We start from the raw sequence: 22688 nt of genomic DNA on the forward strand, positions 1-22688 counted from the left end.
TGTGCACTTATGAGCAGGAGGGGCAGAGGAAGAGGGAGAGAGAAATCCTCAAGGAGGCTCCACCCTACGTGAGGAGCCCAATTCAGGGCTCAATCTCATGTCCCTGAGATCACCATCTGAGCAGAAACCCAAGAGCCACCCAAATGCCTCTATAGTAACACATTTAAACAAAAACTCAGGGTGTGTGTGTATTAAACCAAGCTTTTTTAGAGAGTTAATACAATTCCTCCTCAGGGCTCCTGGGTGGCGCAATTGGTTAAGCATCTGACTCTTGATTTGGCTCAGGTTGTGATCTCAGGGTCATGGACTGGAGTCCCTTGTTGGGTTTTGTGCTCAGGGCAGAGTCTGAGGATTTCTTTCTCTACCTCTACCTCTCCCACTGCCCCTCCTCCACTTCAAGTACTTGCACACACATGCTTTTTTTCTCTGTCAATGGAATAAATAAATCTAAAAAGTGAATGTGTTACTGTAGTAAATTATTTACTGTAGTAAATATAGATGTGATTAATTTGTAATGGCTTCATGAAATCCCATTTTATTTTATTTTTTTTTGAAATCCCATTTTATAGATAAATCTGTGTCCATCACTGATTCTTTTTTAAAGGCTATGTGCTTAGAAGTGGAATTATTTAATAAAAAGGCTGAACATTTTAAAGACTTCAAAAAATATTTGCTATAATATACTTATATATTGACAAATTATCTTCTAGAATACTCAGTTCATTTTTCTACCAGCTGCATACAACTACTAGGTGTTATCAGGCTTATAAATCTTTGCTTACCTGATAAATTGATTCTTTCAACATGCATTTATTGAGCTTCTATTGTATACCAGAGTCTTGGGACATATAAGTTAACATAAAAAAGATCCCTCTTCTCAAGAGTTTGTACTATAGTTGGGTACATAAACTATAAATAATAAACATGATAAGTGAATCGTATAGCATACTACAAGTGTTGAGAACTTTGGAAGGAAGAAAAAGTAGAACATAGACTAGGAGAGATCAGGAGTACCAGAGGTAGGGTAGGGGAAGGTGGAGAGCTGTAATTTTAAATAGAGTGGTCAAGTTAATTCAAGCCCAACACTCTCAGGAGATGAGTGAGTTAGCCAGGTGAATATATGGGTGAAGGGACTTGTTGGCAGAGGGACTGCCTGGGTAAAAGCCTTTAAAAGATAGAAATATACCTGGCTCATTCAAGGAGTGTTAGGGAAGCCAGGGTGGCTAGAGCAGAGCAGAGCAAGGCAAGAGGAAGTGGAAGTATGGAGAAGATGGAGGAGATGATAGTATAGAGCTTTGTAAGGCTATTGTAAGGAGATTTTAGCTTTTAAAGTGAAGTGTAGGACTTAGAGTTGAGGAGGGAGATGACGTGGCTTGAGTTGTAAAAGGATCCCTCCCGTTGCAGTGTGGAGGAGAAACTTGGGAAGGTGGGAATAGAAATGGGGAGACCAACCAGGAATCCAGTGGAGGCATGAAGATGGCAGCAGTGGAGGTGAAGAGAAGTGGTTGGCTCCTGGATATATTTTGAAAGTAGTGCTTATTAATAAGTTTCCTGGCTGGATGTGGGGTATGAGATAAAGAGAGAGGTTGAAGATGGCACACTTTTTTGGGTGAATTTGTAATTATTTATTCTGTCTTTCCTAGACTATCTCTCCTTGATGGTGGGGCCATGTCTCTTTTTCTCACAGTACATCCAGCTCTAGTTGATTCCTAGCATGTAGTAAGTGTTAAGAATATTTGTTAAATAAGAGTAGATGTCTTCAAGTGCACTGTTTCTTTATAGTCTCTGCTTTTCTTCTTAGATCTAACTTCTGTTTTATTTTTTCCAGTGTTTTAAACCTTCTGGATTTTATTTTGATGTGATATTAGGATCATATTGATTGCCTTGGAACTATCACACAACTTAGTGAAAAACTTTTGTTTTTTTAGATTTAAATCCCTCTCTTTATCGTATGTTAAAATACTTGGATTTATTTCTGAATATTTCATTTTGATCTAGTGGTTAAAATCAATGTGACACTGTTTCAGTTACTGTAAATTTATTAGCTTTTAATATTTGTCAAGGAATTCTGTTTTCAGAATTTTTTTAAAAAGATTTTATTTATTTATTCATGAGAGACACAGAGAGAGGCAGAGACACAGGCAGAGGGAGAAGCAGGCTCCATGCAGGGAACCCAACGTGGGACTTGATCCTGGGACTCCAGGATCAGGCCCTGGACCGAAGGTGGTGCTAAACCGCTGAGCCACCCAGGCTGCTCCATGTTTTTAGAATTTTTGTAGCAAATTTCACCAATTTACTCTTGCATGTGATCCTTTGAATAATTTAATGAGAATAAGAAAAAAAATGACATTTTGATTAGCATTGACTGAGGAGAACATTCAGTGATTCTTCCTATTCACAAATATGGCATATTTTTCCATTTATTGAAATTTATTTTTATTAAAGTTTTACTTTAATAAAAGTTATAGTTATATTTTAACTACACAAAAGCTATTTATAGATGAGTTATGTAGTATTACTTTGTTTTTTGCACAATAGCTTATGTTGTATATAAAATTATCTTTTTATTTCTTAAGTACGTAATTTTATGTGTACTTACCACTAATTCACTTTTTATAGATTTCAGAGTATAGTTTTGCACTTATCCTAAGTATTTTATTCTTTTTGATGCCTTGTAAACGGATTTCTTTAAAAGTTTCATTTTTTTTGTTACAAGTGTATAGAAAAACAACTGATTTTTTTATATCATTCTTGTATCGCACAACCCCTGTGAACTCGTTTATTAGTTATAACATTTTATTCATAGATTCTTTGGGATTTTCAATATAGGAGATCATGTCATCTGCAAATAAAGATACGTAATTTTATTTCTTCCTTTCCAATCTGGATCTCTATTTATTTTTCTTGCTGAATTACTCTGCTAGGACCTCTAATACAATGTTGAATAGAAATGGTGTGGAAAAAGAAAAAAGCCCTGACCCCGCCCCTAATGTAAGTAGCCTTGGATATATTCCCTTTGATAATAAAGACAATTCAACTAGCAAAAAAAAAAAAAAAAAAAAAAAAAGAGTGGACATCCTTTTCCTTTTCCTTTTCCTGATCTTAGGGAGAAAATATCCATCTGTCTTTCATCAAGTATGTTAGGTGTGAATTTTTTGTTGTAGATGCCCTTTTTCATATTGAGGAAGTTACATTTTATTCCTGGTTTATTGAGTGTTCTTAGCATGAAAGGCAGTTGGGTTTTCATCATTTAAAAAAAGCCCCAAACATTCTGCTTTTAAAATGGATTTTTCAGTATTAAACCTTGCATTCCTGGGATAAATCCCACTTGTTCATGGTGTATAATTTTTTCTATATGTTGCTGGTTTTGGTTTGCTTGTATTTTGTTGAGGATTTTTATCTATATTCCTAAGCAATATCTGTAGTTTTCTTGTGATACTTTTGCCTGGTGTTAATATCTGGGATATACAGGCCTTATAAAAAGAGTTCGGAAGTATTCCCTTCCCCTTCTGTTTTTTTTTTTTTTAATTTTTAAAAAAATTTTTTAAATTTTTTTATTTATTTATGATAATCACACACACAGAGAGAGAGAGAGAGAGAGAGAGAGGCAGAGACACAGGCAGAGGGAGAAGCAGGCTCCATGCACCGGGAGCCTGACATGGGATTCGATCCCGGGTTTCCAGGAGCGCGCCCTGGGCCAAAGGCAGGTGCCAAATCGCTGCGCCACCCAGGGATCCCCCCTTCTGTTTTTTGAAAGAGTTTATTAAGGATTGGAATTCATTTTCCTTTGAATGCTTGGTAGAAATTCATCGGAGATACCATCTGAGTTTTTTTTCTTTGTGTGCAGTTTTTAAATTGCTAATTTAATTTCTGTACTTGTTAGATATTTATTCAGATTTTCTGTTTATTTTTGAGTGAGTTTTGGTCATTTGTGTCTTTCTAGGAGTTTATCCGTTCCATTTAGGATTATCTAATTTGTTGGCATACAGCTGTTGAAAGTGTTCCCTTACAGTTCTTTTTATTTATGTGAAGCCAGTTGTAGTGTTCCCTCTTTTCATCACAGATTTTAGAAATCTGAGTCTCCTTTTTTCATAGGTGGTCTAGCTAAAGATTTGTCAGTGTTTTTGACCTTTTCAAAAAGCCAATGTATAGTTTTGTTGACTATATTTTTCTGTTCTCTCTTTCATTAATTCCCACTCTTTTTTTTTAAATTTTTTATTTATTTATTTATGATAGTCACAGAGAGAGAGAGAGAGGCAGAGACACAGGCAGAGGGAGAAGCAGGCTCCATGCACTGGGAGCCCGACGTGGGAGTTGATCCTGGGTCTCCAGGATCGCGCCCTGGGCCAAAGGCAGGCGCCAAACCGCTGCGCCACCCAGGGATCCCAATTCCCACTCTTATATTCATTATTTTCTTCCTTCTGCATACTTACGGATTAGTTTGCTCTTTTTTTCTCCAGTGTCTTCAGGTGAAAGGTTGTTTTTTTGGGGATATTTTTTCTTTTTTAATATAGGCTTTTACAGCTATAAATTTCCCTCTTAAGTAATGCTATAGCTGTATGGCATATGTTTTGGTATGTTGTGTTTTCATTTATATCCAACTCCAAGTATTTTCTAATTTCCTTTGTCATTTATTTGACTCCTTGATTATTTAAGGGAATATGTTACTTTCTACGTGTATGTGAGTTTCCTGAGTTCTTCTGTTACTGATTTTTTTTTCTGTTACTGATTTTTAATTTCATTCTGTTGTGATCAGAGAATTTACTTTGTATTATTTCTGTCCTTTTATTTTCATTGAGGTTTGTTTTATGATCCAGCATATGATCTATACTGGAGAATATTCTTTGTGTACTTTGGACATTGTAATTTTAACTCAAAATACTTTTTTGCCTTTTACTAAGGAAAGTGCCAGAATTAAGACTTATGGTAAACCTTTATATTGAAAGCAGAAATTCTCCCAGGGAGAGTATGAGACCTTGACATAGGTAAACCTGTGACAAACAAGAAAGAAGCACTGAAGTTGTCTAAGGATGTGTGTTTGTGAACCATATTTCAGGTTCCAAACACAGATAGGAAGGGCCATGAGATCAGCGACCCAACTATCGTTGACCCTGGAATTTGAACAAATAAACACAATGATCTTCTTTCACAAATTGCTAAGACAATAAGTGCCTTCCTAATGTTTGACCACTTTCTTTTTCACAAATTGGTTTCTGACCAAATGACCTCCAACTATAATGTCTCAGGAGTGGATTGGCTTGGTTTGGAGGCTTATCTGGCTTATGCCTCCATGCATTCCCTATAGAACACTCTCTTGTACACTTAATAGGGACAAGGAAATCCAGGGCAAAACAGAAACACGTGAAAGAAGCCTTTATGCATATAACAGCAAAAGCAAAATAAGCAGATGGAGAGTAATCAAGTTAATGGCAAAAATAATTTTCAAATGGTATTCTTTCAAAACAAAAAGCCCAAAGACCTCATACAAAGACCAAGGTCTAACCTGAAAACTCATTAGAGAAGCAGCTAAAACCTAATGAAACTAATCTGAGCTCAGCTGGTTATTGGGACTGTACTCACTGGCAGCATATCTGAAGGACAAGTGGAGTTAAGCACAAGGGGTCCAGGGAGTGCATCTGTAGAGTGTTGCAAAGGAAGAGCTTCCACAGTTACTATGATGAGACCTTCAGAATTGTCAAAGGACGAGGAGACTTCTGTTCCATGTGAAATAAAGAGAAGGCTGATTTATGATTTACTGTTTACTACAGTGAGTTGAGACTACTGATCTCAGAGAGAGTACTGGAGAGGTATGGAGTTCAGGACAACAGTTTTCCAGAGGGGCAAGCAGTAGAAGCATGGTTGCTCAGGTCGTCTGTTGTTGATTGAGTAGTACTCATCATCGGGATGCTTATTGGATTAAGTTGTTCGCGACTGGTCAATTTATGGAAACAAGGGGACAACTCTGGTTGGATAGCTAGCAAAAATAGGTTTGTGGAGGTGAGTTGAACAGAATTGTATTAAGCAAGTTTAAAACTGGATTTTTTGGAGGGTGCCTGAGTGGCTCAGTCAGTGAAGCATCTGCTTTCAACCCCAGTTGTGATCCTGGGGTCCTGGGATCGAGCCCCAAGTGGGGCTCCCTGTTCAGTGGGGGTCTGCTTCTCTCTCTCCCCTTGAGCCTCTCCACACTCATTTTCTCTCTCTGTGTCAAATAAAATATTAAAGAAAAATAACCCCCAAACCCTTGGATTTTATGGCTACTTGTTACCATGGCTACAATACAATCTTCTCCAAAGTTTGTGATTTTTTAATTGCAAGGAAGACACGAATGTGCTTTCATCTGATTTTATTGTTTAATTTCTTACATGTTAATATATTTTTTTAACAATTCTCTCAATGTTTATTTAAACTTAATATAAATGCTCCAAATAACTTAATCTGTATCCATCCATCCATCTACATATAGGTTGCTTCCCTGAGACTAGACTAATTCTAAAGTTGATATGAAAAAAATAACCAATCGGGACTCCTGGGTGGCTCAGTGATTGAGTGTCTGCCTTTGGCTCAGGGCATGATCCTGGAGTCCTGGGATTGAGTCCCACATCAGGCTTCCTGCATGGGCCTGCTTTTCCCTCTGCCTATGTCTCTGCCTCTCTCTCTGTGTCTCTCATGAATAAATAAATAAAATATTTAAAGAAAAAAAAAGAAAAAAAAACAAGAATATTGAGGAAAAGTCTAAAAAAGAAAAAAAAACTATACAAAGGGGGATTGACCCTATGATATTAAAACATACTAATAAAATCTCTTATTAAATGATATATATATATAACGTGTTATTGATTATTTTTAAATGGTTACCAAAATTTTTATCTGTTTTTTTTTATCTGTGTTTTTAAACATGTATTTCTTCAAAGATGTATTGAGAGGGGGAGGGGGGAGGGACAGAGAGAGAGAGGGAGAATCTTAAGGAGACTAGGCTGAGCATAGAGCCTGACCCAGGACTTGATCCCATGACTCTGAGATCACAACCTGAGCTGAAACAAAGAGTTGGGTCACTTAACTGACTGCAATATCTGGGTGCCCTGGTTCCTTTCTTTTCTTTTTTTTTTTTTTAAGATTTTATTTATTCGTAAGAGAGACAGAGAGAGGCAGAGACACAGGCAGAGGGAGAAGCAGGCTTCATGCAGAGAGCCCGACCTGTGACTCGATCCCGGGACTCCAGGATCAGGCCCTGGGCTGAGGGCAGCGCTAAAACCGCTGAGCCACCTGGGCTGCCGAGGGTGCCCTGGTTCTTATCCATTTTTTTCCCCACTAACTTGAAATGTCACTGGTAATTATTGGCACCGTTATTGGCACTCAGTCCTAATTTGTATTTTACTCTCATCAGGGTCTTCTATTACATTAATTTCTTTTTTCAGATTTAGTAAGGCACAATTGACATGATAAATCTCATATTTTTTTTAATTTATTTATTTATTATAGTCACACACAGAGAGAGAGAGAGGCAGAGACACAGGCAGAGGGAGAAGCAGGCTCCATGCACCGGGAGCCCGACGTGGGATTTGATCCCGGGTCTCCAGGATCATGCCCTGGGCCAAAGGCAGGCGCCAAACCGCTGCGCCACCCAGGGATCCCAAATCTCATATTTTTAAAGTATACAATTTGATGAGGTTTTTGTTTGGATTTTATTTATCTGAAAGAGTGTAAGAGCAGGGGGCAGGGAGCAGGAGAAGCAGGCTCCCCACTGAGCAGGGAGCCTGATGTGGGGCTTTGATCTTAGAACCCTAGGATCACGACCTGAGCTAAAGGCAGACGCTTAACCCACTGAGCCACCCAGGCACCCGCAATTTGATGAGTTTTAACTTATTTATATACCAACATCACAGTGAAGATAATGAGCATATCCATTGCCCACTCAAAATTTACTTATGTCTCTTTCAGATCTCTTTCTACCTTTGTTCTCCTTTGTCCACCATAGGCAGCACACACTGGTCTGCTTTCTGTCACTAGAGATTAGCGTGCATCGTTTAGAATTTTCTATATTTAGAATCATATGATAGGGGATCCCTGGGTGGCTCAGCGGTTTAGGACCTACCTTTTGGCCTAGGGCATGATCCTGGAGTCCCGGGATCGAGTCCCAGGTCGGGCACCCTGCATGGAGCCTGTTTCTCCCTCTGCCTGTGTGTCTGCCTCCCTCTCTTTGTGTGTGTCTCATGAATAAATAAAATCTTTTTTTTTTTTAAAGCATTTTTTTTTTTTATTAACACTGGCTAGGTCTTTTTTTTTTTTAATTTATGATAGTTACACAGAGAGAGAGAGAGAGAGAGGCAGAGACATAGGCAGAGGGAGAAGCAGGCTCCATGCACCGGGAGCCCGATGTGGGATTCGATCCTGGGTCTCCAGGATCGCGCCCTGGGCCAAAGGCAGGTGCCAAACCACTGCGCCACCCAGGGATCCCAATAAATAAAATCTTTAGAAAAAAAATCACACCGAAAACAAGCCAGACTGGAAAAAAAAAGGGGGGGGTATCTATCATATGATTTTTTTTTTTTTAAGATTTTATTTATTTATTCATGAGAGACACAGAGAGAGGCAGAGACAGAGGGAGAAGCAGGCTGCATGCAGGGAGCCCGATGTGGGACCCGATCCCGGGTCTCCAGGATCATGCCCTGGGCTGAAGGCAGCGCTAAACTGCTGAGCCACCCGGGCTATCCTCAGTGTGATTTTTTTTTTTAATTTTATTTTAATCCCAGCATTTAGAAGTCAAAGTGAAATAGATGTAGTTAGAAATCATTGATTTCTATCTACTTTTCAATGTTGAATGTTGGAATGGCAGGATTCAGCTCTATATTGTTTATCTCCTGCGTTCCTCATCCCTTTTTAGCTTTTTCTTGATTGTGCCTTCTTCCTCCATGTCTTCCTACATTTTCTGATGGAAAAGACAGTGATCAGGGAAAAGGAATTAGGTAAGAGAATATTAAAAACTAACATTATGAGTTCTGAAAATAAATTACAAGTTAAAAAGTGTTTGGATATGGATTCTATAGTAGTGGTTTCTTTTGACTTCCACAACTACATATATAGTTAACCTACTTTTTTGGGGGGAGAGAGTGCACACACAAGTTGGAGGGTTGCAGAGGGAGACAGAGTCTTGAGCAGTCTCCATGCTCCGCGCAGAGCCTGGCGTCAAGCTTGATTTCATGACCCTGAAATCATGACCTAAGTTAAAATCAAGAATCAGAGGCTTACCTGACTAAGCTCTCCAGGTGCCCCTGTAGTGAATTTATCTTTATAGCCATTTCTCCTCTGTATTTAACCTAGCAGAATAAGCTTGCTCTCTCTCTCTCTTTCTCTCTCTCTCTCTCTCTTTCTCTCTCTCTCTCTCTCTCACACACACACACACACACACACACACACACTGCATCTGGAATGTATCAGGTACTGATGATCATGATGGAGATGATATTTGCAAACATACAGTTCTGTTGTCTGTACGAGGGGTACAGTTCTCACTGTTTCGGGTCTATACAGTCATTGCATTCTCTCAACACTGTGAGTTAGGTGCTTTCACTGACCCCACTTTCACATGAGGAAACCAAGGCACAAAGAGCAGTAGCTCTCTCAGAGTTTCACAGGCTAGTAAGTGGAAGACACAAGATTTGAACTCAGGCGTTGGCTCTAGGGTCTGTTGTCAGGGTTGAACTGCTTAAAGTGTCTGATGGTTTTTCATCACTTACTTAATCTTTCTTAGGGCGAGTTCTGTAGGATACTATAATTGCCCAGAAGGGCCATAAATGTTTGTTCAGTAAGGTTAGAAGTACAGGGTGGGAGGAATCTGTGGTTAAATACATCGGAGGTAAATATGTTTCTTTAGGAGCCTGAGGTGCATGTGTACTTTGTGAGTTTCTAAACAGGCTTTATAATATGCAGAGTGGACTCCACTTTTTTGATTGTGGAACCTTTTTCACACCTCCTCACAACCTATCAAGGGACCAGTGTTTTTGAAGAATATACCCTGGGTGACCCTGACCCACAGAAGAAAGTCCAAACTCTGTTCCTTGACTTAGGAGGACGTTCAGATTTGGTCCCTGCCTGATTTTGGCCTGTACTTACACCATCTTCTATCCCTCTTCAACGTCCTTGCCCTCCCCATCCCCAGATTGCTGCTCATCTCCTCCCTATTGCTGCCTCTGCCTGGAGTGTCACTCATTCCTCTCCCCAGTGTTTCTGCTTGGCAGACTGCTCCTTCAAGCATCAGCTGCTTCGGTCAATGTTCCTTGACTCCCTAGGCATATTCATTCCTATGAATTTCCTGTGTCGGCTTATTCATGGCACTGTTTAGAGGTTACGGTGAGGGTACATTTAACTATAGTGAATCTGTTCATCTGCATCTTTAGCATCTTCACCAGGACTGTCTAATAATAGGGATTTGTAATAGGTATTTCCGTTAGCTAAAAAGGGCAAATATAGTTTAAAAAATGTTTTGTTGTCCTTCTGTAGACTATCCTAATGATGATGATACAAAATAATTATTTTGATGATTAAAATACTTTATTCAAAGGCAAACTGTGAATGTTATTAATTTGTAGTTGTTTTTAGTTTGACTTTTATCTCTTCACTATTTTGTTTTTAAAGATTTTATTTATTAGCACATGTGAGCGAGCACGAGCAGGGATGTGAGGAGAGAGATGGAGAGGGAGAAGCAGACTCTCCACTCAGCAGGAAGCCTGATGCAGGGCTCCTCCCAGGACCCTGAGATCCTCACTTGAGCCAAAGGCAGACACTTAACTGACCCAGACACCCCTCTTTTCACTATTTTTTATTAATTTTGGATATTTTGGTAATGTCAAAAAGAGATGAGTCCTATCTCTCAAAAGAGACAACTGGAGCCTTTTGTTGCTATATGGCTGTGATCATACCCCTGAAGTACTTGTTTGCATCCTCCATCCTTTTCATTGTGCTCTGTGAATACAAATATGATTCAAAAGTCTCTTGTTTCTTTCCAAAGGCATGCCATTTATCAGCAGAACAAAGAAAACTTCCAGGATGAGTGCACTAAGCTTTTGGTTGGCAATATTGTTATAACCAGATACAACAATCGTACCTATCGTATTGATGATGTGGACTGGAATAAGACACCAAAAGATAGCTTCACAATGTCTGATGGAAAGGAGATCACATTTTTGGAATACTACAGGTGGAAAGTAGAGACTGGGCTTGGGCCTTCGGGGGGGTGTGGGATGTAGTCTGCCATTCTCTAGCAGAATGTTGAGTTCCATTGTAGCCTACAGTGGGACACTTTTATGGTAATAGATTGGTAATGCTCCCAAGATTAAATGAACTTGTTTGTGGGATTTGACTTTAAGTTTCATTTAGTAATTTTGGAAATTACTTTATAAATTAATACCAAGGTTTGAATTATATTTCTTTTGTTGATTTAAGTAGAAGTCTGGTTGGAGAGATTAAGTTCAAATCCCTAATCACTTGACTATCATTTTGCCTTTTCAGTTGCCCAAGCCTTTCAACTTGATGCAGTTTTTTAAGATTGATTTATTTGAGGGTGAAGGGAGTGCAGAGGAGCAGGGGGAGGGGCAGAGAGAGAGAGAATCCCAAGCAGACTTTGTGGAGCCTGATTTGGTGCTCGATCTCACAACCCTGAGATCATGACCTGAGCTGAAATCAAGAGTTGGATGCTTAACTGAGTCACCCAGGCGCCCCCAACCTGTTGTGGTTTTAAGCAAATTTTTCTCTGGACTGTTAGAAGATTTCTCCTCCATTTAGTGATGCTGTTTCTGAAATGCTTTCCTGCTTTTGCCTCTGTCCTGGTCTAGCAAAAACTATGGAATCACAATTAAGGAAGAGGACCAACCACTGCTGATCCACAGGCCCAGCGAGAGACAGAACCAAGGGATGGTGAGTTGGCGGGGGGAGGGGTAATTAGATTTGTACTTGTAGCTTAAGTTCTTCATCTGTGGTGCTGGGAGCCATGAAGCCGAGTTACAGTGTGGTTGGGGAAAACTGTGGAGGATTGTCTCTAGCCAGAGGTGCCACTTAACATGGTAGGATTTGTTTTTTTGTTTTGTTTTGTTTTTGTTTTTTTTAGATTTTATTTATTTATTCATGATAGAGAGGGAGGGGGGGCAGAGACACAGCCAGAGGGAGAAGCAGGCTCCATGCAGGGAGCCCGACCTGGGACTCAATCCCAGGTCTCCAGGATCATGCCCTAGGCTAAAGGCAGGCGCTGAACCGCTGAGCCACCCAGGGATCCCCAGGATTTGCTTTTGAAATCCCCATAATGAGGAGCTAAGTATCCATATGAGCAAGTCTGGTTAAGGAATAAAGAGAATTATTTTCTGCTAAGATTAAAACACTAGATCCGTTAGGGAAGAGAGACATTTAACCGGGCCAGGAGCCAGGGGAAAGTGCCTTGACAACAGCTCTTCTGTCTTATTTTTTTTTTTTTAAGATTTTATTTATTTATTCATGATAGTCACACAGAGAGAGACAGAGAGGCAGACACAGGCAGAGGGAGAAGCAGGCCCCATGCAGGGAGCCTGACGTGGGATTCAACCCCGGGTCTCCAAGATCGCGCCCCGGGCCAAAGGCAGGCGCCAAACCGCTGCGCCACCCAGGGATCCCAGCTCTTCTGTCTTAAATGAGTATGGCTGAAAATCACCCAGCTAAGATAAGATCTGGAGGCCTTAGCTTGTCTGGAGGTCTAAGAGGGACAGTTATTTTTTTTTCCTAGTTTTTCCCCTTTTTTTTGACCATTTCAACATTTTCCTTTTACTTAATATAACAAGCTTATAATATTGTGACTGAGGGGAAAAGGTTAAAATACTTGCAGTATTTCACTGCCTTCTTTTCTGAGGTTTTATGTTCCCTAGTGTACCAATTATGTCCCCGCAGGCCCAGCCCTGGGCATGGCATGTCTTGTCAGGTCAGGAGAACAAGACCATCTTTGGTGCCTTATTTTTCCTCCCCGTTCTCTCTTCAAAGCTGCTAAAAAGTGAAATCCTGCTGCTGCCTGAGCTTTCATTCATGACTGGAATCCCCGAGAAGATGAAGAAGGACTTCAGAGCCATGAAGGTGAGAAATGCCTGTGTTGAATGGAAGGCCTTTTCGCTAACAGCTTGAGCCTAGACCTGGGTAGGCTTGTGTTATCACCTGGGCAGGTCTGTTCTTCCAGGCTCCAGTTCTCTCTAAAACATGCCCTGTGTCCTTTCTCATTCACTGTGAAGAAGCTGATCAGAGCCTCCCTTTGGAAGATTGTCGGCACAGTAGAGTGACTGAATTATAAGGGAAAAGGAAAAATGTAATTGTCTTCACCCCTATCAGTCAGATAGATGACTGTAAACTGGTCATATGATCACAAGTGAGGTTCTTTGAGCGCCTTGAGTTTTTCTAGCATTCTTACAAGCCTTCAGTCTATTTAAAGGGGTGAGGAGATAATGTAGCAAAAAAGTAATCAATTAGTCAGAGACTGAGGTAAAAGGATAGAAGTTTATCTCATGGGGTGTGGAGTGTCCAGGAGATGTTGGGCTTGGTCCCCATAGGAAATAGCTGAGAAGCACAGACGTGGGCAGCAGCACGAATCTGGAGCCGGAGCCATTCACCTCCACTCTGTCTGCAGCGCTTGGGGCTTTCCACACTTGAGCTTCTGTGCTTCCTCACTCTCCTAGAGCATGTCTGTTACCCTTGGACCCATGCCTGTCTCCGCTGCCGCAGACTATTTTCAGAACATCATAAAGAGCCATAAGAGATTTCTTTCAGGGATCCCTGGGTGGCGCAGTGGTTTAGCGCCTGCCTTTGGCCCAGGGCGCGATCCTGGAGATCCGGGATCGAATCCCACGTCGGGCTTCCGGTGCATGGAGCCTGCTTCTCCCTCTGCCTGTGTCTCTGCCTCTCTCTCTCTGTGTGTGACTATCATAAATAAATAAAAATTTAAAAAAAAAAAAAAAAAAAAAAAAAAAAAAAAAGATTTCTTTCATGTTTACCTTCGTCCCTTTTCCATTTAACATGTAGGTCAAGGCTCCTTCCTTACAACACTCAATCACCTAATGACTTTATGATCACAGGGCTATCTGTACAGCCCCGTAGACTGGCGGTAATGACTGCCTCACAGGGAACAACAACTGTATAGTTCTGTAGTCCCAGAAGAATAAAGAACTCACATATGTGATTCAGAATCTTCATATACACATTTAAGTATTCATTTAACAATAACATTAAAAAGCATATATTATGGACCAAGCACTGGACAGAAAAGAGTCTTATGATGACATTAGATACAGTAGTAGTAGGACATGAAATAGAAGAGTGGATGTGGTTTTCCATTCTGTTATGTTTGGCTCTGTGCCTAGTACAGGACATTTTTTCCCCCTGTTTTTTCCAAATAATAAATTGGTGTAATCAAGCTCCCTTTTCTCCTGTTTCATAGACTTTCTTAGGTTTTTTTTTTTTTAAGTTTTTATTTATTGGGGCACCTGGGTGGCTCAGTGGTTGAGTGTCTATCTTTGGCTCAGGTCGTGATCCCTGGGGTCCTGGAATCAAGTCCCGCATCAGGCTCCCTACAGGAAACCTGCTTCTCCCTCTGCTTATGTCTCTGCCTCTCTCACTATGTGTCTCTCATGAAGAAATAAAAAAAAGCTTAAAAAAAATTAAAGGGACACCTGGGTGGCTCAGTGGTTGAGCGACAGCCTTTCGGCTCAGGGCGTGATCCCAGAGTCCCAGGATGGAGTCCCACATCAGGCTCCCTGCATGGGGCCTACTTCTCCTCTCTTTGCCTCTGTCTCTCGTGAATAAGTAAATTTTTTTTTTAAATAAAAGTTTTGATTTATTTGAGAGAGGGGGAGGGGCAGAGGGAGAGGGAGAAGCAGACACCCTGCTGAGCAGGGGAGCCCCATGTGGGGCTGGATCCCAGGACCCTGGTGGGATCAGGACCTGAGCCAAAGGGAGACACTTAACTGACTGTGCCACCCAGGTGCCCCTGAATTTCTTGGGAATTTTAAATTCAGAACATAGTTTTAAGAAAAAGATAAGATTTAGCTGTGATGTGGGTGAAAAAAACAACATTTCAATTCTTTTATGATTAAATTTTTAAGCATATATTTCACATTCCTGAGTCATGTTTATTAAAATCTTTGGAGGTATTTGAAAATGTCTACAGATTTCAGTGGAAAAGAGGTTTTCTTTTGGAAATGTTTTAGTTATATTGGGGTTTAACTTCATATCGGAGATACTAATACTTTTATTATCTCCATTTTAAATCTATTTAGGATTTGACCCAGCAGATTAACCTGAGCCCCAAACAGCACCATAATGCTTTGGAATGCTTGCTGCAGAGAATTTCAAAGAATGAGACAGCCAGCAATGAACTGGCACGCTGGGGACTCTATCTGCAGAAGGATGTACATAAGGTAAACTGGATGTAGCCAAGTAGGAAACCGTGGTGACCAGCTATTTTCAGAGCTTAGTGAAAGTAGGTGATAGCTTCCTGTCTTGTCTTTATTTTGGAGTTTTACTCTATTTTTATACTTTTTTTGGGGTGAGGAGGCCCTAGTCATAATATTTAAATTTCCTTCTCCTAATTGATTAGTATCTCTTAAAGATTTTTCTTCTGTATTTTGCAGGGATATGAGCTGTTAATTTTCAATCAAATAGATAGCAGAAGGAATATCGACTTAAAATTTACCTCATTATTGGGGTGCTTGGGTGCCTCAGTTGGTTAAGCATCTGACTTTTGATTTTGGCTCAGGTCATGATCTCAGGGTTGTGAAGTCAAGTTGCACTGTTGAGCTCTGCACTCATTGGGAATTCTTACTTACTTATTCATTCATTCATTCATTCATTCAGTCTCATGGAATTCTGCTTGAAATTCCTCCTCTCCTTCTGCCCATCCTGATGCTCACATGCACTCTCCTGACCACCTAAAAAATATAAATAAATAAATCTTTTTAAAACTTTTATTACCTCATGTTCAGTTTTCCAATCTAAATAATTTCTAAGGTTTTGTATGTTTGATATTTTTCTTTCCCAGTAACTAGTGATTCTTTGAGTACACTACTGTCATTCTTTCTGTAGGCATAGAGTACCAGACTTACACCATCTAATTTTCCTGTGGCCCTTTCTGCCTGCATTTTGTCTGAGTCTGCTAGGTTGTATTTTGTGTGGTGTAACCCATGGGGCAGAGGCAGTATGAGATGGTGGTGGAGTCCTTCGCCTCTGGTGTCCACTTATTGGCTTTGAATCTCAGCTCAGCCAGTTGCCATCTTAGTTACTTTGAGCAAATGGCTTAGCATCTCTTAGTTTATCTGTAAAATGAGGATAATAGTTGAGTGATAAGAATTTAAATGGTAGCATCTTTTAGCATAATACGTGACATATAGCAAGTGCTCAGTAAACATTAGCTATCACTACTTTTCACCTTTCTTTTGAGGTTATACTAAAATAATTCTATCTTTAGTTCCTTGCACTCTGAATTGACTCCTTGTTAACTTTTTTTTAATAAAAATAATGGATAGTTATTAAGGAAAATGTTGAAACTTTACAAAAAAGCAAAGAAAGAGGGGCACCTGGGTGGTTCACAGGTTGAGTGTCTGCCTTTAGCCCAGATTGTCATCCTGGGGTCCTGCGATTGAGTCCCACATCAGGCTCCCTACAGGGATAAGGAGCCTGCTTCTCCCTCTGCCTATGTCTCTGCCTTTCTCTATCTCTCATGAATAAATAAAAAGTAAAAACAAACAAAAAAAAAACCCAAAGAAATAAAAATACAGTAATTTAATGATCCAAAGATGATATATCTTAGCGATTTATTTTAGATATATATGAAAAATATTTCAATGTATTTCATTCCCCTACACATTTTTCCTGTAAAAATAAATCTTTTTCTTACAAGGCTGTGATTATATCGTATATGGGTTTGCATTTATTTAATGTTATACTTTAAACATGTGTTTTTGTTACTAAATGTTAACTTGAAAATGTAGAAAACATAAGCCAAAGAAGAAAAGAAAGTTCATCTATTTCAGAACAACCACTGTTAACATTTTTGTACATACTCTTCAGTAGATTTTTGTGTGTGTAGATGTGCATGCTTGCATGCTTATGCATACTCACACAGCATGTGTTCATATGGTTTCCTTCTCCCCCCTCAATATATTTAGAATGGTTTTCCATGTCATTTAATATCTTTCAAAATATTTTAATGGCTTCCATCCAGATAGTTTATTAACATTTTTCTATTCCTTCACATTAAAAATTGAATTTAGTATTTTTTTATTAGAAATAGTTATTCAGTGAACAGCCTTGTTAACTAGGTCTTTGTAATGTTTATTATCATAGTCAGATTTATGGAAGTGGAATTTTTAGGGCAGGGGACATTTATATTTTTAGTACTTTTATTCTTATTGGTCAGTTGCCTTCTAGAAAGGCTCAAAAATTTTTTTACTTCATATCATGAGTTGGATTCCTTACACTATTGCTAATGTGGGCATTGTTATTTATGTTTATAAGCTCATTAAATTTTTTTGGGTTATATAAGTTTTTTTTTTTTGAAGATTTATTTATTTAAGAGAATGGGGGAGAGAGAGAGCTAGCATGTGCCTGTGCAAAAGTGAGGGGAGGGGCAGAAGGGAGGGAGAAAATCTCAAGTAGACTGCCCGCTGAGCACTGAACCTGATGTGGGGCTTGATCTCACAACCCTAAGATCATGACCTGAGCCAAAATCAAGCGTTGGATGCTTAACCGATTGAGCCAGCCAGTGCCACAGTGTTATTTTTTAATAAGCAAATGGTAGAGATCATAGAAAGTAAAAATCCCCTATAATTGCACATCCCCAGAAATAATCACTACTAAGTACAGACTCATTCAGTTTTTATGATAGGTACATTACTATTTATTTTTTGTAAAAACGGCATCATATTATGTGTAGTTAGAAGGTGGTTTTAAGGGACACCTGGGTGGCTCAGTGTTGAGCACCTGCTTTTGGCTCAGGGCGTGATCCCGTAGTCCCGGGATCAAGTCCACATCAGGTTCCTGCATGGAACCTGCTTCTCCCTTTGCCTATCTCCCACCTCTCTCTGTATGTCTCTCATGAATAAATAAATAAAATCTTAAAAAAAAGTGGTTTTAATGATTGCAAAATAGTCCATGTTCTTATATCATCGACTTTACTATCTTCCTATTTTTGCATATTTAGATTTGAGTGACTTATTCCTAACTTTAATTTATTCTTTTGTTATATTTATGCCTTTTCTTTCTGGTTTTTCTTTCTTTCTTTTTTTTTTTTTAAGATTTTATTTATTCATGAGAGAGACACAGAGAGAGAGGCACAGACACACAGGCAGAGGGAGAAGCAGCCCGACGTGGGACTCGATCCCGGGTCTCCAGGATCACATCCTGGGTGGAAGGCAGGCACTAAACCTCTAAGCCACCTAGGGATTCCCTGGTTTTTCTTTTTAAGGTATAGTTTATGTTCAGCTTTCTTAAGAAATTTTACTTTTAATTTTTTACTTTCAGTTGGTCCCTTAAAATATTATTTTCCTATTTATCTTGAAATTATAGTTGTTTTACAGACATTCTCTACTTCTAAAGAAGCAATGCTTTCTAATCCCTTCTTTGGGAGACCATGTTGGAAGCTTCAGTAATTAAAGAGCCATGCCTATAAAAATGTTACCTATATTTGTCCAGAGTTTTATTAGCCTGGACTCACGGCTAGGAGCTTCATTTTGTGCCATTCTTAGAAGTTATAACAGGACCCTGTTACCAGACCCTGTGGAGTTGACCAGACCCAAGACAGGACAGTATCATTGTTCTTTCCTAAATTGTGTTTGTAGATGGCTCATGTCAGGTGTAACTTTGTTTTCTATTTAGATCGAAGGACGTGTTCTGCCAATGGAAAGAATTAACTTAAGAAATACTTCATTTATCACATCTCAGGAACTAAACTGGATTAAGGAAGTAACCAGAGACCTTTCCATCTTGACTGTAAGTGACTTTTGAAGTGGTGAAGAGAGGACCAGTATTCCAATAAGTATGGAAATTAGGGTGCAGGAATGACTCAGTATCTTCTTTTTGAGAGTACCAACTGAATTCCCATCCTGAATTATCTACTAAACAGGGTTCCTTTAAATAGAGCAAACTGAGTTTTTAGAGGTAAGAACTTTGGTTGGCCATAGACTTAGGAAAAAGAAATAGATTGCTATGGTAATTCATATAGTGCCAACCTATTACCCACTCTCCCTTTTATCTTCCTTTATCTTCCCCCGCTTTTCCCTGGGGGTTCCTGGAAGATGTTTTTATCCATGAAGTATAATTTAAATAGTACCCCCACCCAGGGAACTAAAGAACAGAATGATATACAATTATTTTTAAATGTTTTTGGCTAACCTGGTCTTTTTGGCCATGCATAAAGTACACACATCTGTTTCTCAAACTTTTTATTGAAATATGTTTAAAGAAAAAGTATACTTAAAAGAATTTTCAAAGGTTTATAAGCCTGTGGAATCAAGGATTAAAAAAGATAACTTTGGGCAGCCCCGGTGGCTCAGCGGTTTAGCGCCTCCTGCAGCCCAGGGCATGATCCTGGAGACCCTGGATCAAGTCCCACGTCAGGCTCTCTGCGTGGAACCTGCTTCTCCCTCCGCCTGTGTCTCTGCCTCTCTCTCTCTCTGTGTGTGTGTGTGTCTCTATGAATAAATAAAAAATCTTAAAAAAAAAAAAGACAACTTTAAAAAAAATAAAAATAAAAAATAAAAAAGATAACTTTACCAATGCCCCATAAGCCATCCCTCCTGCTCCTCCTTACTATCTACCTCTCACCTTTAAAAACTGCAAGAGTAACTAATCGCTCTCCTCATTTTAACAGGATAGATTCTTTTGTTTTTTGTACTTGATTTATACATGAAACCATATGGCATATATTCTATTATGTCTAGCTTCATTTCTTCAGCCTTGCATTGGTGGGTTTCATCCATATTTTTAAGTATGGTTGTAGGTCTTTCATTCTCATTGCTGCATAGTATTAGTATTCCACTGTGAGAGTATTCCCCAGTTTACTTATCACATACATCTGTGTTAGCTACAGGAATTAAATCAGGACTCAAAGCTAAAAGCAATTTATTCTCTACAATAATACCTCCTGGGTTTGGTTTTGGAGTGTCTAAGCTGTGGGAAGTGCTAAAAATAGCTTGTGGTTATTCCTAGGTCCCCATGCATTTCTGGGCACTGTTTTACCCAAAGAGAGCAATGGATCAGGCCAGAGAACTGGTTAACATGTTAGAGAAGATAGCTGGCCCCATTGGTATGCGCATGAGCCCACCAGCCTGGGTTGAACTAAAGGATGATCGAATAGAGACCTACGTCAGAACCATTCAGTCCATGCTAGGAGTTGAGGTAATAAATTAATTTGAGTATATTTTAAAATGTTTTAAAATACTTGAATACTTGATTTTAAATTATCTTGGTTATCAGTATGCTTATGATGCCTGAGAAACCTGCGTCTTACGTACACATTAAATATTGAACTAAATATAAGTAGTCCTTATGCCCCTTGATTTGTTCTGCTTCTCTCATTCTTTGCTTGCAGCCTCACTCACTCTGGTGTTTTTTCATGTAATTGACAGAGAGTAGCTGACTTAACTTTAGTTCGTTATCTATATAGAACATGTTGTGCTCAGAAAGCAACTTTCTGGGCCTGGTGCCATTTTGCACGATTCAGTACAGAGCTGTCACAGTCTGGTCTGGCTTAAGATTTGAATTGTGCTGGTGATGAACTTGGCACCTGGCCCATCAGCCCAGTCCTGACAGCTGATCAGGACCCCTGGAGCTAAGCAGGTCATGGGACTCATAACTCAGTAGTTCAGGCCTGTAGTTCTTACCGGTGCGCAAAACAGAGAAAGAAGCTTCAGGAAGGAACAAAAGCAGAGGAAAAGTTTTTGGAAGTAATTAGTCCTTTGACTTGAAGGATCCATTCTTGTGGGATGAGTACTAGAGTGAGATCTTCTTAGGATCTAAGAAGGGTTATGGGTTATCACCCATAGCGCCACCGTCGTGTTCTGTCTCTCTTTGTAATTTCCTCCTGGTTTCCCGGGCTTGTAGTCTGCCATGGCCTCTCCCTGGGCCTGATCATTGATAATTTTGCTGTGCTTTCAAAAGAACAACGCAGTGTAGTACATCAGTGCCCCCATCTCCCCACTTGCCATGTTCTTTTAGGAGAATATACTGCCATCAGTTTTCCTGCAGCATGGATATGAGGCTCATTCATCACATTTACCAAACTTAATTCATATTGGTCTTGTCTCTGTTGTCTTTAGGGCATGCTGCTTTATTATTTGTTAGGGGTCATAGACTCAGATGTCTGCGGGAATCAGGTGAATAATACAAACAACTAAAGTGGGCTAGGAGGGGACCTAGTGAACTAAAGAGAGTAAACCACATGACTGCAGATGAAAGCACACCATTATCAAGTTGATTTTTAATTTATTTATTTTTCAGTAGAAGCAAAAAATCTGGATTTGTGTGTATGTGCCCTTCCTTATGTTTAGATGTTAATTTTAAAAAGCAGGGCAGGGGGCACCTGGCTGATTTAATTGGTAGAGCATATGACCCTTGATCTCAGGGTCGTGAGTTCAGGCCCCACACTGGGCATGGAGCCTACTTAAAAAATAAAAACAAAGGGATGTCTGGGTGGCGCAGTGGTTGAGTGTCTGCCTTTCTCAGGGCATGATCCTGGAGTCCTGGGATTGAGTCCCACATCGGGCTCCCTGCATGGAGCCTGCTTCTCCCTCTGCCTATATCTCTGCCTCTATGTGTGTGTATGTCTCTCATGAATAAATAAATAAAATCTTTTAAAAAATAAAATTTAAAATTATTAAACCCACAACCAGAGTTGTGAGTAAGTACTCTAGGGGCTAAAAAGCTACTTGTGTTTGATAGGTCCAGCCCATAGGCTCCCAGTGTGTTCTGTGTGACTTTGGAAGCTCTTTGATGTGATTGCTGGAATGTGTGTTCTCACAGAAGTCTTAATCTAACACTAATCTTGATTTGGAATAATATAGTATTAATTTACTATTAATAGCTGTTCTTGCATAAAGGATTGGCACTTCATTTCACTTAAGTGCTACTTTTCTTTATTCAGACTTTGAAAGATCCTGTTTCCAGTGTTGGATCTCTTAAACAGATGGGTCAGGGATGCTTATATGAGATACACTGCTGGCAATGTCATTCTCTCTCCTAACCATAGAATTAGGAAGAGCCACTTACGGATTTGGCAAGAGCTTCGTCTATTTGTGTTTGGCTCTGAATGCTTTCTTGTGGTATCTCAGTTTTGTGGCATGAATGTTAATAAGGTGCTTAGCTTACTGAAGAGAGTGGTAGAAAGCATTATAGGGAATTGAAAGCAGCAATTAGGTAACCCTTGCAAATGTTCAAACCTACCTTTTTAGGCAACTTTAGGCGAACGAAGTCAGGTAGTAAGGACTGGCTCTAGATATTTTGTGTACATGTGCAAAGAAGCCCTGAACCCAACAAAGGTTCAAGGACCTATTTGGGGTTGGAACAATCTACCCTCTTTTTTCCTGTCCCCCTCTGCCTTAAAGGTACTATGACTTTGCAGGCTCTTACACTGCCCCCAGCTGGAACCCTGTCAGGATCCCCTGAGAATTCCAAAGCCTGACTTTTATGTACTTTAT

The 22688-nt window shown here is 39.7% G+C and overlaps 1 protein-coding gene across 2 annotated transcripts in view; it reads left to right on the forward strand.

Moving 5' to 3' along the window:
- Positions 1 to 22688, forward strand: part of PIWIL2 (piwi like RNA-mediated gene silencing 2) — a 76006-nt gene that overhangs the window by 11223 nt on the left and 42095 nt on the right. For both annotated transcript variants that reach the window (XM_055299856.1, XM_055299857.1), the window contains exons 11-16: positions 11006 to 11194; positions 11829 to 11910; positions 12997 to 13086; positions 15276 to 15416; positions 18871 to 18984; positions 20203 to 20391. In XM_055299856.1, coding sequence (XP_055155831.1) covers positions 11006 to 11194; positions 11829 to 11910; positions 12997 to 13086; positions 15276 to 15416; positions 18871 to 18984; positions 20203 to 20391 — 805 coding nt within the window. The remainder of the gene's footprint in view (positions 1 to 11005; positions 11195 to 11828; positions 11911 to 12996; positions 13087 to 15275; positions 15417 to 18870; positions 18985 to 20202; positions 20392 to 22688) is intronic.

This window comes from Nyctereutes procyonoides, unplaced genomic scaffold, assembly GCF_905146905.1.
Source record: "Nyctereutes procyonoides isolate TBG_1078 unplaced genomic scaffold, NYPRO_anot_genome, whole genome shotgun sequence".
Lineage (NCBI taxonomy): Eukaryota > Metazoa > Chordata > Mammalia > Carnivora > Canidae > Nyctereutes > Nyctereutes procyonoides.